General features: G+C 45.3%; 2 protein-coding genes across 5 annotated transcripts in view; one reads left to right on the top strand and one right to left on the bottom strand.

Annotated features, from left to right (window-relative positions):
• Positions 1-17653, bottom strand: part of LOC142775009 (uncharacterized) — an 83214-nt gene that overhangs the window by 35575 nt on the left and 29986 nt on the right. The window lies entirely within an intron of this gene.
• The window catches only part of Rcd5 (microspherule protein Rcd5), an 88732-nt gene that overhangs the window by 64937 nt on the left and 6142 nt on the right, over positions 1-17653 (top strand). For all 3 annotated transcript variants that reach the window (XM_075876264.1, XM_037426830.2, XM_037426829.2), the window contains exons 11-14: positions 9409-9440; positions 9514-9606; positions 15812-15894; positions 16011-16226. In XM_075876264.1, coding sequence (XP_075732379.1) covers positions 9409-9440; positions 9514-9606; positions 15812-15894; positions 16011-16226 — 424 coding nt within the window. The remainder of the gene's footprint in view (positions 1-9408; positions 9441-9513; positions 9607-15811; positions 15895-16010; positions 16227-17653) is intronic.

Genomic DNA, 17653 nt, shown 5'->3' with positions numbered 1-17653 from the left:
CTACACAAAGGACGCAACGGTGTCCATATCAAATTAGTTCTGTCATGTCTTATTTCGGTTCATGCATGAGTCTTGTTGAAGTGGTGTTTGTGTGCATTCCTCATTATGCGAATCTATATATATGTATGTTTTACCAGCAAAGCTGTTAGCCAAACCATACAAACTGAAAAAAAAAAAGTTTCACCGGTGAAGCGATGAGTGCAATAGCAAAAATTCGTAATGTTATAATGGTAATACCGCACGAGCTTCTTTCTATTTTTGCTACCGCACCATTACCCGTATAACTTGGCCTTGAGCTAACCGCTCCCGAATGACTGGGAACAATCTAGATAATCTTGGAACCCTCTGATGAGATAACGTGCACCACGCGTGCATTAGAAGTTGTTCTGGGACCCAACCGCTAGCGATAACGCGGGAATCTTCGATGGCACATGTATAAATGCCGACACACGTTACTGCTTGGCAGATTATTGACAGCTGAAGCTCTGGTTTGCTGCTATCAGTCTACAGCTTGTATTGCTTCAAAAGTGACGTTTCGTTCTCTGGGCACAGGGTCACCCAAAGAAGGTTCACTCATGAAAACAGCGGCTGCTGCTTTTGTCAACCTCATGACCCCATGACGATACGAAGGCTGAAAGTTAACGCTTTTCGATCCTACATCTCGACACTCTACAAAATTGCTGGTGTAAGAAAAGGTGTACGGCTGCTTTAGGGAGAGATGGTCTTATCGCACGATCTCTTTCCGTTGAGAGCGCACCACATAGAAATGTTTACGAGCTGCGCTCTGATGCTTGCCGATTGCGCGTGGGAGCCAGCTTATTACAACGATGACCTTAGAATCAAAGTTCACCGCTGCTGCTTGAGCGACCCCCCCCCCCCCTTTCCCCTGCATATTTTTTCATGCTCGTTCACTACGTGTGGTGTTTCATCTCTGCTTGAGCATTCGACTGTAGGTCGAACATGCGGTGGGATAGTATCGCATGCACCCTTCGAGCGACCGAGATCGGTCACCTTATTTAACCTCTGCTTGAGCAGCGCTCACGCGCTCATCTTGCCCAATATATGCGCGGGTAGAACGTATGATGCGTGGGAATTGTTACCAACTTGTAGTTTATGCGGAACATGACGGCAATGGCGAAAACTCGTCGAGTGCCCATGTAGTTTTTATCCTAATAAAAAAAATCATTTAATTGCCTAGCAGTGGTGCGGCGAGCACATCTAAATTTTTTTATGCAACTCATTTTAAGACCAATCACCAACTCGCCTAGCAGTCCGTGCTTCTCAAGTAAATTTCTTTGCGGTTCTCATGTCTGCTGTGGCACTTCATTGAGCGAAACATAAGTTTTTTCACATTTATTTTAACAGAGCTCTAATGGTTCAGTACGGAAATATTTTTTTTTATATTAGTTCCTCTAGTTTTGAGTTGTTGTTCATGTTAGATGCATTGTTTTAATCACATTTTGTATATTGCCACGTTTTAACATTTTTTTATTCGTCGTAGCTGTTCCGAGAGCTGCTGATGTTTTTTCTTTGAGTCGCTGTGCTTTCAGCTTCGATGTTGTAAGCTTTAATATATATTTATCAATTTTGAGTAAGTCTCGTCACTTGATCAGCATTGAATGCTTAGTAAAAACCACTGAAATTTGTTGTGTTGATGAGAAAGCAAAGAGAAAACAAAAATTTTAATTAATGGTGATGTGTGACCCAACAAATCTGCTCCAAAACTAAATTTTGATGCTCTAAAACATGCTATTGGTGCTCCAAAGCTGGTCCTAAAGCTACTCGAAAAGACTGAAGCCCGCTTCCACCCCTGAATGCGGCTATGGCTTGTTAGAAACTGAAGCTCAAAGCGTATGCCACATATTCTTCGCCTAAACAAGCTCGAGGGGCCGCGAACGCCAGCGGTACCATCGACCACGTTGATTGCCTTAGCAGTGGCACATAAAACATTTTGCCTTGAAGTTGCGTTGTCCCGGCCACGGTCCTGGCGATAGATGCCCGGTACCGTCGCCGAGTCAACGGGCATGCGTCGTTGTTACTTTACTTGGTCGAACACACCTTGCAAGGGAGACGAAGCGGCACCTAACCCTTTGGTGTAAGAAGAAAAAAGGTGGGACAGGGCGGGGGGAGGGGAGCACAGCGTAGCGGTAAGAAAATGTCTTGACTTGGGTTCAAACTCTTGCAAAGAATGTTGCTTAAGCCACGTTCACTGTGGCACACTGGTGTGCTGCGGAAAAATTTTTGAGATTTTGAAGGGGCTGTTAATGCTAGTCATTGGACACTGCTCATTTTGTTCAGTTACTCATGTGTTCACCGCATAATTCTGCATACCAATCACTGACGCCTAAATAAGCTACTGGCAAAGATTTGGAGCAGTGTACGGCATTTCTGTTTCCCTAAAAAAGAAACTGAGTTGTGTGCCAGTTTTTATTTTTTTTCGTCACCCCTACTTCTCAGTTTTACGAATTTCTTAAATTTTAAGGTCGCGAGCTTGGCACATCCATATTGCCGCGCGTATGTGCCAGTGGTGGCGAGAACGAAGCAGTGCGAGTGTCCTTGACCAAGGAAAAAAGACGAAGTTGTTGCAGTCTTTTTCCTACGATTGATAAAGCGTATTTGTTCGAGGCGCTTTGTGTGCTCGTCGATCCCGCGTCGTCACACTGGTGGAGGTGCTTGGTAAACTCTTTGGCATCCGTCTCATTGCCATCATTTTCATGAGAGAACATTGTGTCTAACGTTGTCGTAACCTCGCGTCCGTAAAGGAGACTGAAGGGTGTCTTCCGAGTGATCTTCTGACAAGCCGTGTTGTACGCGAACGTGACGTAGGGCACAATGACGTCCCAGTTCTTGTGCTCTACATCTACATACATGCTTATCATGTCAGCCAGGGTCTTGTTGAGGTGTTCGGTGAGCCCGTTGGTCTGGGGATGATATGCCGTTGTCTTCCTGTGAGGTGTACCACTTAGTCGGAAAATGGTGTCCAAAAGCTCGGCCATGAATGCAGTACCTCTGTCGGTGATGACTATTGTGGGAGTACCGTGTCTTAAGACGATGGCTTCGATGAAAAATTGCGCCGCTTCAGCTGCCATTGCCCGTGGCACAGCGCCTGTCCCCGCGTATCAGGTCAGGTAATCCGTGGCGACAATTAGCCACCTGTTTCCAGTGGCAGACTTTGAGAAGGGGACCAGAAAATCCATGCCAATTTGTGTGAACGGTGTCGCTGGCACTCGGACAGGCTGCAGCAGGCCAGCTAGTTTGATGGATGATGGCTTGCGACGCTGGCAATCTAGACATGCCTGCACGTAAGTTTTGACAACTTGGAAAAGTCTTGGCCAGTAATAGTTCTGCCTTATTCTTGCCAATGTTCTTGCATAACCCAAGTGACCAGCGGTAGGTTCGTCGTGGCATGCTTGCAGGACCTCATGGCGAAGCGAAGAAGGAACGACGAGCAAGCAGTACGACTGCAGCCCTCTCGCAAATAACTTCGGCACGCTATTCGTTCGCCCTTGCAGGTAATTTATGAGAGGTAGCAGTTCCGCATCGTCACGCTGCTGTTGAGAAAAGGTGGCAGTGTCCACAATTCCCAGAAAGACCGTGTCGTCATCGTCGTTGTCCGGGGATGCCGTCTCAATAGGAGACCAAGAAAGATAGTCGGCATTGGTGTGTTGTTTTCCCGGCTTGTAGGCAACAGTTAAGTCAAATTCTTGGAGCCGAAGACTCCATCGGGCAAGACGGCCATACGGATCTTTCAAGTTGACTAACCAACAGAGAGAGTGGTGATTGCTGATAACAGTGAATGGGCGGCCGTACAAATAAAGACGAAACTTCAGGACTGCCGATATGATTGCAAGATATTCTTTCTCCGTCGTCGTCGTAATGTAGTTAGCTTCCGCTCGGGAGAGCGTCCTGCTGGCGTAGGCGATCACCTTTTCACAATGTTTAAATTTGCAGAGTCAGTCAAATGATAGGACAGGTACAGCAAATGCTAAAATGGACTTTATCATTGTTTGCTCAGTGGGGTTGTTCAAAATACTACTTTCGTTGAAATAGCAGTGCTTATGTTCACACTGCACAATTCAGGTGATGTTGAATGGTTTATATTTCTGAATGTAAGCCTTTTTATACTGCTCCGAATTTGGTAATTTATGATAAAAAATGCATGCTTTTTCCTCATAACCTGCTCCAAATTTGAATTTTAGTGCTCTATAAGTAACATTTTGCTGCTTTAAAAGTTGTTCCAAATTTTATTTCGGTGTTGCGCCCCTGCATATGCTATTGAAATGCTATATGGAAAGTCTGTTGCTGAAACAATGAAAACAACTGTTGTTTCATAAGTGGAAGTTTGTTCATGGGTTGTCTCTTTTTTTTATTGGCAGTGTCAGACTTAAACCTTGAAATTTTTCTCCAGAATAATTGTCTGCAGTAGACTCAGGATATATTGCCACATTCATTTCTCAAGTTTTGTTACCGCCCTGTTACACTGTCAGTAATTCGCAGACAAACTATGCCTGCAGTGTTTGAGAAGCTTCAGGACTGTAGTAGATCATTTTGTGAAGATTACACCCATTTCCTGAACATTACAGGTTATTCTGGAACCTATGTAATCGCTAGCAATAACGTTGGAATATTCGACGGCATGTGTATAAATGCCGACGCGCTTCACCGCTTGTCAGTTTATCGATGGCCGACGCTCCGTTCGCCGCTATTAGTGCTGCTGTGTTAGGTAATCTGCCTTTCCATTTACTGGCCACACTATCGACCTAATAAACAGTTTTCACCTGAACATCCACTCTGCTACTTTTGTCCACGTCAGAACCTCAAGACATCTGGTGGAGGTGCTGCTTGTTCATGTACTGGACACCCCCGTCAAGCTGTGAACCTAGCCCCAGCCGTGAAGACAACCCAAAAGACAACCCTTATCGTTGAACCAGCCGCAGGCAGCAGGGCCTACAGCCGGAGCACAGGCTTCTGCCACAAAACACCAGGCAAGCCAAGACCGTGGCTTCAACTGCAGGCACGATTACCACCGCTGTGCTACCTGCACTAATTGTGCTCTGCAGCCCAAAGAGCCACCAACATTCAGCAGATCAATAATGGAAGACCCAGAAAGCTGGCTGGAGACGTACGACTGAGTCACCGCCTTGAACGGCTAGGACCTCAATGAAAAACTGTGCCATATCTACTTTTACTTAGAAGATGCCGCGAAGACGTGGCTCGATGGGAGTCCACGCTACAAAGCTGGGTTATCTCTCGGACAACATTCCTCGGCACGTTCACGAGCGTTGTTCGTAAGGAACATGCCACTGCTATCTTGGAGACGCGTGTGCTACTCCCCAGTGAAAACGTGACCATCTTCGTCTAAGAGACGGTCTGGCTGTTCAGTAACGCTGACTCCACTATGGCCGAGGAGAAGGCAGCTCCGATTCCTGATGCGAGGTGTCGAGGAAGAGTAGTTTGCAGGGCTTGTGTGCAACCCACTCAAGACTGTCGAATAATTCTTCACCGAGGCCACGAAAATAGAGAAGGCACTTTAGATGCGCACAAGGCAGTATAACCGCCGCTCTTCATCGGTCAACTACACCGAGGCTCATGCCCTCGGCACTGACGACCTTCACAAGACAATCTGAGTGATCGTGCGAGAGGAGCCGTGCAAGCTGCTATCTTCGCCGCAGCCTCAAGTGGATTCAATCACCGACATTGTTCGTGAGAAAGTTAGACAATACCTTGGAATTCCTGAAGTGCTGCAAACTGAGCTGGAAGCTATGAGCTACGCCGCCGCAATCTACCGCAGTGCTCCTCAAAGGTCACGTCTGGACGCTGCTGCACTGCAGTTTCGCCTCCATATCGCCCACCTGCCGGCCATACGCTACACTCCTAGGAAGACTGACGTCTGGCGCGCCCCTCATCATTGCCCCCTACGCTACCACTCTGGTGAAGCCAGGCAGGCATGCTGCTGCTGCTAGTACCAGAAAATGGGGCTAAGTGGTTTGGACGTGAACATGCCGTGTCCAAAGCAGGGTGAACGACCTCAATATATTGTTAATTACCTCGCAGGAGCGCAGCAGACACTCCGATGACCTTACCGTTCACTGTCGCTAGGCCTCTACATGTTGCCGCAGCGCCGCTAGTATGCCGTCCCGACTTGGGGCTGTTCCCTGAGCCGATATTTGGAAAACTAAGGGCAGCAACTGATGGAGGTGCAGTTGCTGTACGATGAACTGCCGAAGATCCTCTGCCACCGTCTCAACAAAATTGAAAGCACCCCTCGGAAAACGGAAAGGGCTTTGACGTCGAAACTTCGCAGTCTGAAGAAGACTTTGTGGACGGTACGTGGAATCTGTAGTGAATTCCTTGTATACGATGTCGATCAGGGAAAGCACAGTTCACTAAGAGTACACTGTATTTATTTGCACTGTTTACAGGCACTAAAAAAAAAAACACTTCCGAACATCACAAGGAAGTATCCGAGTGGCTGTCCATACGTCTTTACTCGACCGCTCTTTCTTTTCGGCTCTCTGCTCCGCCGCCGCTTGTCCCCTCGGAGCACCCCAGTTTCGCCCCATAGGCACCTCTCTTTCCCCCGAATGGGCTCACTAAAGCGGCGTAACAAGAAAGGCTTTGTTGCCAAGCCCTTGTCAACGAAAGGAAAAACGTGTGCCGTTCACAACACTGCCCTGCCGAATGAGCTTGCTCATTCCAATGTTCCGAAACTTTTACGGCGAACAATCGTTGCCAGTGATGCCTCACAGGTTTGCCTTCCAGGATCTTGACCAGACATGAGCCAACCTTCACATTCCTTCCGAAAATGACTGGAACGATTACAGCATGTTTCCACAGCAGGCACAAAATATTTTCTTGCACTAAGAGATGTCCCCAACTTCAGGCCCTGCTGCAATGCCTGGCAAAACGCGCGGAGTATCTGCCTTTGCCTCTTCCAAAGCGTACAAAGGGAAGACTCATTTTCCACGCTGTGGTTTTTGTTTGCGGAAGGCTTAAGACGTCTGCCAGCAAGCAAATCGGCTGAAGTCAATGGGACGCTGTCATTCTGGTCGTCCTGCACCTGCGTTAGGGGTTGAGATTTGACAACAGCCTCTAGTTCCACCAGTACTGTTGAAAGCTCAACAAAGGCAAGGCACTGGCAGCCTACAACCTTTTTCAAGGCCGTTTTTTTTATGCTGAGAACAAGTAATTCATAGAAAAGCCTTACCATGGTGCATGTTCGATGAATTTCCACGCTGTGTTGCTATTGGCAAAAAAAAAAATGCTCACTGTTTTAGGGAGCTGGAGAGCCTTGCAAAGATGTGCAAGCTCCTTTGAAGCCCGCCCCAACATCTGGGCGTTGTTCGAGTACAACACCCTGCACAAACCTCTGTGCACACATGCCTTGTCTGTGCCTCGTCTGGTAATGTGGGGTACTCTGAGTAGTGAGGGGACAAAAGGGTGCATAACGGTCGGGGAGAGGTTCGGAGCCTACGAGTTTTGTGTTCGCTACTGGTGACGGCAGCTGAAAGCCACCAAGACGCGTTGGGCCTGCCGTGTGCCTAAAACTGGGATTGATGGTAACCTCTATTTTTTCAGAAGGGAACTGCGGACGATTCTGTTAAATAGCCATCAGCCCAATACTGACGTCTTACACTTTCTTTTTGAAGGCTCCTTTAGAGCGCCGACCGCTACCGCTACGCCCGCAACGCCCACAAGCTTCGCGTATGGTATTCTAATTCTCGACTATTTGCTTCCACTTTTTGTGTCTCAAATAAATCTTGCCTTGTGTTGAACCTTTGCTTTCATTGTTGAGGTAAGTTGTAATTAGTACTTAAAGCTTGCTGTAAGGTGCTTTTGTGAGAATTACGATTTGCAGCCACTTCGTTTTCTTTTTCGCTCTCTGCGTTTTCATAGAAAGTTTTTCCCGCATAATTCTCGCACCCCTCAACTTTGCATCGTGCATCGGTTTTCTGGCAAAAAAAGTGCGAGGATTATGCGAGTAAATACGGTATATGCAGAAGTGTGCTTACATGGGAGGAAATACAATATCGATGTCAATAGCTTCTCAGGACCTTCATGCACAGCTGTCCATACTTGTGAGGCATCAGAAGTGTCCAATCTTCCTTGGCCTTAGTGTCGGCCTTATTTTTCAATATCGTACTTGGCACACTTGTTGTGATGCTGTACACAGCAGTTTCTCCAAATAAGAACATATTTATTACAGCCAGCTTTGCGAAGAACAGCAGGTTTTTCTGTTTTACGACATCCGTTACGTTAACGAATTGAGTGGAGAATCTGAACAGCAACTCAGCACAAAGGGCCCTAGACGTAACGATGAGAAATCATGTGGCAAAGCGAAAAATTTTTGAGGGAAAGCCAACCTAATAGGGCATTGTGCGCTGCACAATGTTCAATATATCAAGTGTTCAGGCTACTTTTGCGTGATGTAGCCGAACCTTTTCCTATGGCATGTCATTAAAGAATTGTGCTCGAAAATAGTTGATATATCGGACAGTTTGATTCAGCCATGTTTGATAAAGTCGTGTTCGCCTGTATAGCCATGCAGCCAATTAACCTACCACAGCACCTAACTTTTTTTGAGTAGCTCAAATTCAAATAAAGAAACCTGGTAATTTTGGCACTCCCGATTTGCATCAGTTTTACTTCCGTGGGTAATTGTGGCAGAGCTAGTGGATGTTATAATCACTGCCATCTGGGAATGTCTGCTGCCAGTGGTGTAATGAATAATATTTGGCAGCATCATAAGTTGTGAGTGTGTGCAATACTGCAATCAATGTTTAAACATTGACAAGAGATGATACAAGAATTGAAAATGTTGTAGAGGTATGGGTTAGTTCTCATATGGTCGTACTAATATTTCTGAATAAAAACTTCTTTTTTTGAAGGGCCCTAATGCAAAGAATCAAACTCAAATGTTTCACCGTAATACCATTTTGAAGTTCGTAGTTCATTAGTATTTATGCATTAGGATAGTAGGCTTTTTACTTTGAATTTATCAATCTTTCATTAGTCTGATGGAATTTTTGACATCGGGTCCTCATCAATCACATTTCACTGTAATTTAGGAAGTTCTTTTCGGTGCATACATTTTTTAAAACACCTGTTTAGAGCGAATGTATGTAGGTACTATTAAAACAGTGTCCTCCATATAACTGATGTACAGGGCACTTAGACTTTGTAAAAGTTTGATTCACTTAAATAATAGTTTATTCTTATTTGGGATAATTATGATTAATAAAACTTCTCTTTTCTAGTATAATGAGAATGTCTTTTGTTTTGATCTGTTTTTGAGTTGGCTTTGCTACTAATAATTTCTTAAATGAAGATATTCCAGTCTAGTGCAAACTGTATTGCTATACGTGGCAACAGAAAATAAAGGTGATTTTCATTTGCTTTTTTTCACAGTGGTTGGGTGAAGGATGAAGTCATGGATCACGGTATGTACAATTGAAACACTCCCTGATGACATATTGTATCTTTTATTTTCCACTTAATTCTATTCACTTCCAGAACGCTATCTATTGCAACGAAATGCCTTGAAAGAGATTCGTCAGTTGGAAAATGAAATACCAAAGTGGCATGTGCTTGTGGAGAGTGTCACTGGTACGTCGTCGACCTTTTGCATTCACATTCGTCGTTTGTTTTGCCATTAAAACATTCTATATAAAAAGCCATTCTGTAGGTTTGGGCATTGTGAACAAACAAGTATGGCAAGTGGCATGTGTAACTTATTGTAAGCTGAAGTCTGCTAAGTATAAAGCTGTTGTGTAACATTAAAAAGGATTCAAATTTCAAAGGGAGGCCACGTGCCCTGTCTTTCACAGCATCTGAACTGTAAGAAAGACTGAGTCGCACACAATTTCACTTGGTCATCCTATGGGAGGTGCAGAATGCTGCCACTAGAAATGCCTTGTGAAGATAAAGAGGCCAAGAATAAAAAAGAAGGCGGCACTCATCATGTGAATGTTATATGTCTTTCGTCTGTTGCACCAATACTTCAGTTCTGCTACATCGAAGCAGGCTGTTGTGCCACCGACATGTTCCTCGTTCGGCAGCACGTCTCACGAGATCGAGCCCTGTTTCGAAGAACTGTCTCCCCCCCCTCCCAGCGCCGCCTTCTGTGCAGGAGAACCGTGCAGTCCGGGGATAACGTCGTTTCCTCCGCCGGGCCACTTTGCAGTTCCGGGTATGGCTACATCTCCCCCTCCGAGCCCGAGAACTGGTCCGAGAGAATGGACCAAGGACGCTATTTAAGGCCAAGCCGGCCCCATGTTAGAAGATTTTGCCCCAGCCGACGTTGTCGTGCTGGCTGGCTCTGTAAAACGACAACCTGCTACAGTAAACGCTACTTTTGTTGCTGTTTTCCAAACGGATTGCCTCCCTGTTTCACCTTCGGGCTAAGGCTTCATCGAAGTCCGCTCGACGGCTAGCCGTTCTTCGCCACCGCTACCATCGAAACAGAGAGAAAATCCTAACAGTGGTTGGCAGCTTCGGGATACGATATCCTACGTTTGGCACGCCGGATCAGACCCCTGTCCTCAACGTTTAGCTGCTCTGGGACCCGCTACCCCGATCTCAACGGCTGAAAAGTTGGATCGGATCTCTGAGCACGAAGACGACCGCCGTGATAGCGTTTGGCTACGCTGCGACACGCTACCCTGTTCTCATCGTTAGTCAAGCTGGGACAAGCAACCCCGGATCTCAACATTGGCAAGTTGGACCGGATCCCTGAAGGCCTGACACTGTTCAACGGCAGCCACGAGTTGGACCATCGTCGGCTACTTTGGTTGGGTGAGTGCCCAACGTTTACTGTTCATTTCGCCAGACCTCTCTAGCACAGGCAGATGTTAAGAGAGTGTTTTGTTTTGTTTTGTTTTGGTGGTTACAATTTGATATTCACCTACTTTAAACCACGAGATTAGTTTTAGAGTAAGGTGAATATCAGCAGCAGAGCATCACGAGAAACGAGGTCGCGATGGAGCAGTACCTTGTGGGGGACCTCCTCGAAATTTGTCGAGCCATGGGGATTTCCACCGGGTCCGCTAAAACAAGGGAAGCGATTCTCGAGGTGATGCGGACAGAGAATGTGACGGCCGAGGAAGCTGACGAGTTTTGGGAGCTCATCTGTGAGGAACAGCAGAAGGCCGAAGAAGCTCAAAGGCATGAACAATGGAAGGCCGAGGAGAGCAGAAAAAGGAGAGAGCATGCTCTCAGAATGAAAGAGCTTGATCATAAAATTGAAGCGATTAAGTGGCAGCGAGCACAATACCGACTCGGACTCTTCAGAATGAACGAGAACATCGTGTCTTTTCTCCTTAGTTTTGAAGAGGTCTGTGACGATGTTGGTGTTGGCCGAGACTTATGGTCGGAGAAGCTTGCTACGTTGCTTCCGTGCAAAGTCGCAAGCGTTTTGGAGCGCTTATCCGCCGACGAAGCGCCTGACTTTGATAGAGTTAAATACGCTTTGTTCTGCCACTTTGCTGCTCTGAGTGATGCCGACTGCGAAAGTCGAGCATACAAGTACAGCACTGAAGCGCGCAGCAAAGCGCTAGAAATTGAGGCCCATCGCAAAGCGCAGGAGGCCGATGTGCGTCAGAGAGAGCGAGATGAGGCTCGGCGTAAGGTGATCGAGGCGGAAGCGCGTGAAAATGAGGCTCGCCGAAGAGCGCTAGAAGTAGAAGCGCGTCAAAAAGCGCGTAAAGAAAAGGCATGCCGAAAAGCTATAGAAACTGAGGCCCGTCGCGAAGTGCAAGCCGCTGAAGGGCGTCAGAGAGAGCCGGACACTGAGGACCCTCACGAGGAGTTAGGGGCGGAGGCCAATCGGACACCTCAGGATGCGCGGCATAAAGCGCTACAGAATAAAGCTCGTGAAAGAGCGGAAAAGGCCGACTTCGAAGGCGAGAGAAAAAGGGCTATCCACGACAGCGATAGACCCACACCGATAGATAGCTCTGTAAGCGTGTTGGTTAGCTTCAAAGTCATCGGGACTCCCGTTCCGTCACAGGCAGAGACAGCTAGCAACGGGCCCGAGGGAACGCTAGCTAGCAAATCGGGAGCTTCGACTCAACACAAAGAAGGCAGCGCACTTGAAATTAGGTGTGTCGAAGCAGCCCGCATTCCTAGCCTTTCCGTCAAAAGGAGGCATCGGCGAAAGCGTAGCACGGAAAAGACGAGAAGCGTCAAACATGCTAAAGCAGTTGTTAAGTGCCGTGACGTCTTCATTGGAGACGCCAGGTTGAGGGCTACGCGTAGGATCGCGAAAGGGTTCTATAGAAAATGTTTGAGGCTCATACCATCACTGAGACCGAGATTAGGCGGGAAGCACATGAAGAAACACCGAATTTCAGGGAAATTCGAACGCCGAGATCCCCGCCTGGTCTTATCCTTTTCACTGCCGCGTAGATGCAGGCAAGTGGGGAAACGTTGTGAGCGCTTGAGCGGTAACACGAGCGGTTGTTCTCCACCATGGCGAAAAGGTCGCTGGTCGAACCGGAGGGGTAAACGACGCAGTGCAGGTGCCCCTTTTCTTCGACTTAAGTGGGTCGGTGCTACTAAGTTCGGCGAACAAGTTGGTTCGTCGTCCCATTGTCCAGACCGCAACCCTCGAAAGCTGTGGAGTGCGCGACTCCCCAGAGTTCGTCTGAGGTAGTGCTGCCTTACCCTAATAACTTTTTCTAAGAATAACTTTTTCTAGTTGTGTTGCTCGCCGATGAGGAAGCAATGCGTTTGAATTTTTATAAGTTTTACTTTCCTTCTCGTAAAAGAAAAAACTGACATTGCTATGTTTGTTTCATTATTTTGTTTTCATAATATTTCAAAAGGTAACAGTCAGTGTGTTTTGTTTTAACAGAGAAGGCTGAGTAAAAACTTCTGTTTAAAGTACCTTTTGGGTTTTGCATTACGTTTAAGTATGCACGTAAATATAGATCAACTTTTCACTTTGTTTTGTACAACGCACGTTTTCATTTTCAGTCTTATTTTATTAGTTTTTCAAGCGTGCTTACTCTTGTCGTGATGATCGTTGGCGGCACGCATTGAATGATTGCTTGTAGGATGACGAACTTTGTTATGTTTAACAGTCTGACGCTTGCAAGTGACGGCAATGTGCGTGATTCATAATTGCTTGGTATTCTAAATTGTAGTTACGGGGCCAAATTGAGTTAAACTCAGCAGCTTCGATCGTCCAGACTCTGCCTCAGTCACAATTGAGAATCGCTTGAAAAGAAAATTCTGTTTGGTTTAGCGGTGTCATGCACTGACACTTGGCTAAAGGAGTGTCAGCACTGTGTATTCCTCCCGAGATTCGTTGCTCGTGATGCTATTTGTTAGCCCAGCGTAATCTCGAGGAAACATTTGGTGTCTGCTGGTCTGGCGACTTGATCAGCATTTGGAGGGTGCTTGCTTTGGCCGGAGTGGTTCGCCTTTGTGTTCGACTCCGTCGTTCCAGTGAACATCTGCAGGCCTTTGGAAGTCTCAACGGGCGGAGAGAGCGGAACGGCTACCGACGGTCAACCAGCATCCCTCCTTCCGAGCCGCGCTGACGGCTCGAAACTCCGGATGCATTGTCTGGCGGCGGGGGTGCTGTTGTGCCACCGACACGTTCCTCGTTCGGCAGCACGTCTCACGAGATCGAGCCCTGTTTCGAAGAACTGTCTCCCCCCCCTCCCAGCGCCGCCTTCTGTGCAGGAGAACCGTGCAGTCTGGGGATAACGTCGTTTCCTCCGCCGGGCCACTTTGCAGTTCCGGGTATGGCTACATCTCCCCCTCCGAGCCCGAGAACTGGTCCGAGAGAATGGACCAAGGACGCTATTTAAGGCCGAGCCGGCCCCATGTTAGAAGATTTTGCCCCAGCCGACGTTGTCGTGCTGGCCGGCTCTGTAAAACGACAATCTGCTACAGTAAACGCTACTTTTGTTGCTGTTTTCCAAACGGATTGCCTCCCTGTTTCACCTTCGGGCTAAGGCTTCATCGAAGTCCGCTCGACGGCTAGCCGTTCTTCGCCACCGCTACCATCGCGACAGAGCAAATTCATAACAAGGCAGATAAACTCCACTTGCAGACTTGTGGAAACACTGAAGGAGAGCATTGTATATTGATATTGAAGGTTGTCGCCTGGTAGCATGCTAACAAGACACTTAATTTCTCGTTTTTAGCTCCTCTAATCAACCAGTCTGAAAAAGAAAACTTGTTCAATAAAGTGCTCCCATAGAAATGTAGCATTACAACTAACAGTACATAACAAAATTATGCAATGGAGGCTTTCAAGGTGACCTTCAATACATTGCTGTCTACCATTTTTAAGTACCTAGTTAAGTTATTGGTGCAGGCTTATTTACTGTGGCTCTATAAAAACCAAATACAGCTAGGAACTCTTGTAGCATGCTTTCATGTAAGCTCTTTACTCTGCCCCAAAAAAGAAGACAAGCCACAAACATGCATGTGATTTTCTCTATGCTATTGGTTCCCCATCAGTGTTGTATGTGCTGTGATCTTACAAAGTTTAGAACTTTTGAAAATAATAAATTAGGGGCATGAAAGGTCTTATAGCACATTTGTCATGCTGAAAATTTAGTTGTTCGATTTCGAGCAAAATTGCACCTTGTGAAAGTAGCATTATACAAGGGTTATTCAAAAAGTGAATGCCGTTTGCTTATATTTAAATAATTATGAGTCAGATTGAAAATTTAATCACTCAGAGCCTTCTGTTTATTCTTTACCAAGGTGCTGAAGTTATTGGTTCTGTCTCAATAGTCATCTGCTTGACGTGCAATGAAGATGACTGTCCGCGAGAATCTTCGCTCCTGCCAGTTGGGAAGTGCGAGCTGTAATTGGATTTTTTCTAAAAACGATCATCAGCTTCTCAAATTCATGGGGAGTTGTGCCTAGTTTAGGACCTACAGAGATGATTAACGGAAAGGTCAGACAATACTGTCGATACTTCACAAATTGCCACATAATTTGTAGGACGAAGAGTGGGGCATCAAGACTAAAGAAAATGTTCGACAAATGGATTGAGAATTGCGATTAGATCAACGACTGACTGTTCGCAGTCTGTCTAATAGGTTTTCTTTTGTTTACCGCTCTACGATTTACAAGATTGTTGCTAAAAAATTTAGAAATCACAAAGTGTGTCCCAGTTTTGTACCAGAAATGCTTACCAGCCAACTCGAACAGCTAAATACTTCCAGGTGGCAAACTTCTATGCAGAGGGACTAAAGAAACTGGTGCCGCTGTACAAAAAGTTCTTCCAAGTTCACGGTGATTGTTATACGAAAGTGAACTAGGGTTGTACTAAAGTAAACACACCAACAGAAACTTCTACTGTGGAATATTTATTTTGGGGACCAAGCGGCCCTTACTTTTTGAGTGGCCCTCATGTTAGGGCATTTAATAACCCTGTCACAACCAAAAACAGATTAACGTCTTGATATCTCTGATGTAAATGCACTTTTTATTGTCTGATTATGTTTTATGCATTTATGCTCCATATTTTTGTGCAGTTGTTGGAAGGGAAGTGTTAGTTGTCAGCATGCAGTAGTAGTGAAACTGTCTGTAATAAAATTTACGCAGCCATAAACGGAGATTTCAGTAGAAATGCCAGATTTCAGCTCGCACCATAACCTGGTACTGCATTGGTGCTGCTTTATTGATTTATTTATTGGTTATTGATTGATTTATTGATTGATATGATTGTGCTGCTTTATTTTGTAGTTTTTGTTTCTAGCTGAGTTGTGTCAAAGCTGACACACTTCTTTCTTTGCGGAAAAACTATAATGATATGCCAGCTTTTGTGTCATCATTCTTGCAGGTGTATCGCCACCCGATTTTGACAATCAAACTCTTGCTGTACTTCGTGGTCGCCTTGTACGGTATCTTATGCGATCCAAAGAAGTAAGTACTGACTATGCAGGCCTTACGAAAATGTCTTCTAATACTTTCTGAATGACCTCAGTATTGGCAAAAGTGTGCTTGAGCCATTGCCATACTAAATGGTGTTATAATTTCAGATAACACTTGGACGTTTGACAAAAGACAATGCCATTGACGTTGACCTGTCTTTGGAGGGCCCGTCATGGAAAATATCGCGTCGCCAAGGTGTGATCAAGCTTCGCAACACCGGGGAATTCTTCATTGCTAACGAGGGCAAGAGGCCAATCTACATTGATGGCAAGCCAGTTCTAGCTGGCAACAAGCAAAAGCTGAACAACAACTCTGTTGTGGAGGTAATGAATTACCTTTTCTTGTTATGTTACTTCTGTTCCTGCTCTTTCCTTTATTTTACTTTAAAGTTTACTTTATACTAATGTCAAAAGCCCTCATGCTAATTGGTATGATTGATATGTTGGGTTTAACGTCCCAAAACCACCATATTATTATAAGAGACGCCGTAGTGGAGGGCTCCAATAATTTCGACCACCTGGAGTTCTTTAACGTGTCCTCAAATCTGAAAAGCCCTCATTTCTCTTGATGTTACTTTTTGAATGGGTATAGAAGTGTATGTGCGTATAGTAGGCTTGTGGGAATATTCAGATGCTTCAAATATATTCAAATGAATAGTAGGGTATTAGAATTGACTTTGATCCGAATTTAAATTATTGAAAATTTCAAAGTATTCACAAGGAATGAATAGATGCATATTAGTCCGAATCTACTGCTTGCAAAAGTGGTTTCACTGCAGTGTAGGGGTAGTGAACCGTGAAAGCATCTATTCAGAAGAAACCCGCTTTGTCGCGAAACCCCTCTGCAAATTTAAAGGGGCCCTGCAACACTTTTTGAGTATTGTCAGAAAACGCTGCCGATCTATAGTCGAGGCTACCAAGGACACACAAGCCAAATATTACAGCACAGCACGCGGTGTGCGTTTCACAAAATTTTCTCAGTCAGTTAAAAATTGCTCTCTTCTCTCGCCAAATAACAAGCTCAGAAAGCAGGTGCAACGTTTTCTCTTTCCCTGTGTCATCCCTCCCTGCTTAGCTTTCAATGTTTTTGTTGGGATGAGAAGAGAGAATGCACTTGCAGCGTGCGAGAAATATTTGCAACTCCGCACGTACTGAACGGATTCGAAAAATATTTGTGGTGGGGAATTCATGAGGCCATAAATAAGTCTCTAGTGAATACATTCCATGGCTACTTGGAAAAATGTTGTACGGCCCCTTTAAATGAAAATATTACTCTCAAATTAATTCATTTTATAAAGCTTGAAAGCTAGTTATGATTGCCCATATGCTCCAAGTATAATAAACTTCTAAATTTTACGAATTTTAAGGGTTATGACTCTCATCCTGCTGAAAGTTAAATGCTGCTACTACTCAAAGTTCATTTGACTTCCTTTGAACGAAAAGAAAATGGCATTTCCATAGAGACCCTATTTCAATTTTTGAAAAATATTGTGCAAGTTAGTTGGGTCATGATAAATATGCCCATTTTTCTTTATACATCATACGTACTAGTTGAATTTGATTCGAAATTATTCGAGTGAAATTACTATTCGCTGTGAACCTAAAATTCACAAGTTGTACAAGCCTAGCATGTAGTAGTGGAAATTTGCTGAGAAATTTTTACTGAAGCAGTTCCTGGTCATTAAAAAAACCTTGGTCTAGCTTTACGGGATATGATCGATTGTGTAGATTGAGAGGTGTATTACATTAAC

The sequence above is a fragment of the Rhipicephalus microplus genome, chromosome X, assembly GCF_043290135.1.
Source record: "Rhipicephalus microplus isolate Deutch F79 chromosome X, USDA_Rmic, whole genome shotgun sequence".
NCBI classification, from domain to species: Eukaryota; Metazoa; Arthropoda; class Arachnida; order Ixodida; family Ixodidae; genus Rhipicephalus; species Rhipicephalus microplus.
Note: the sequence above shows the minus strand (reverse complement) of the source record. Positions and strands in the feature narration are given on the sequence as shown.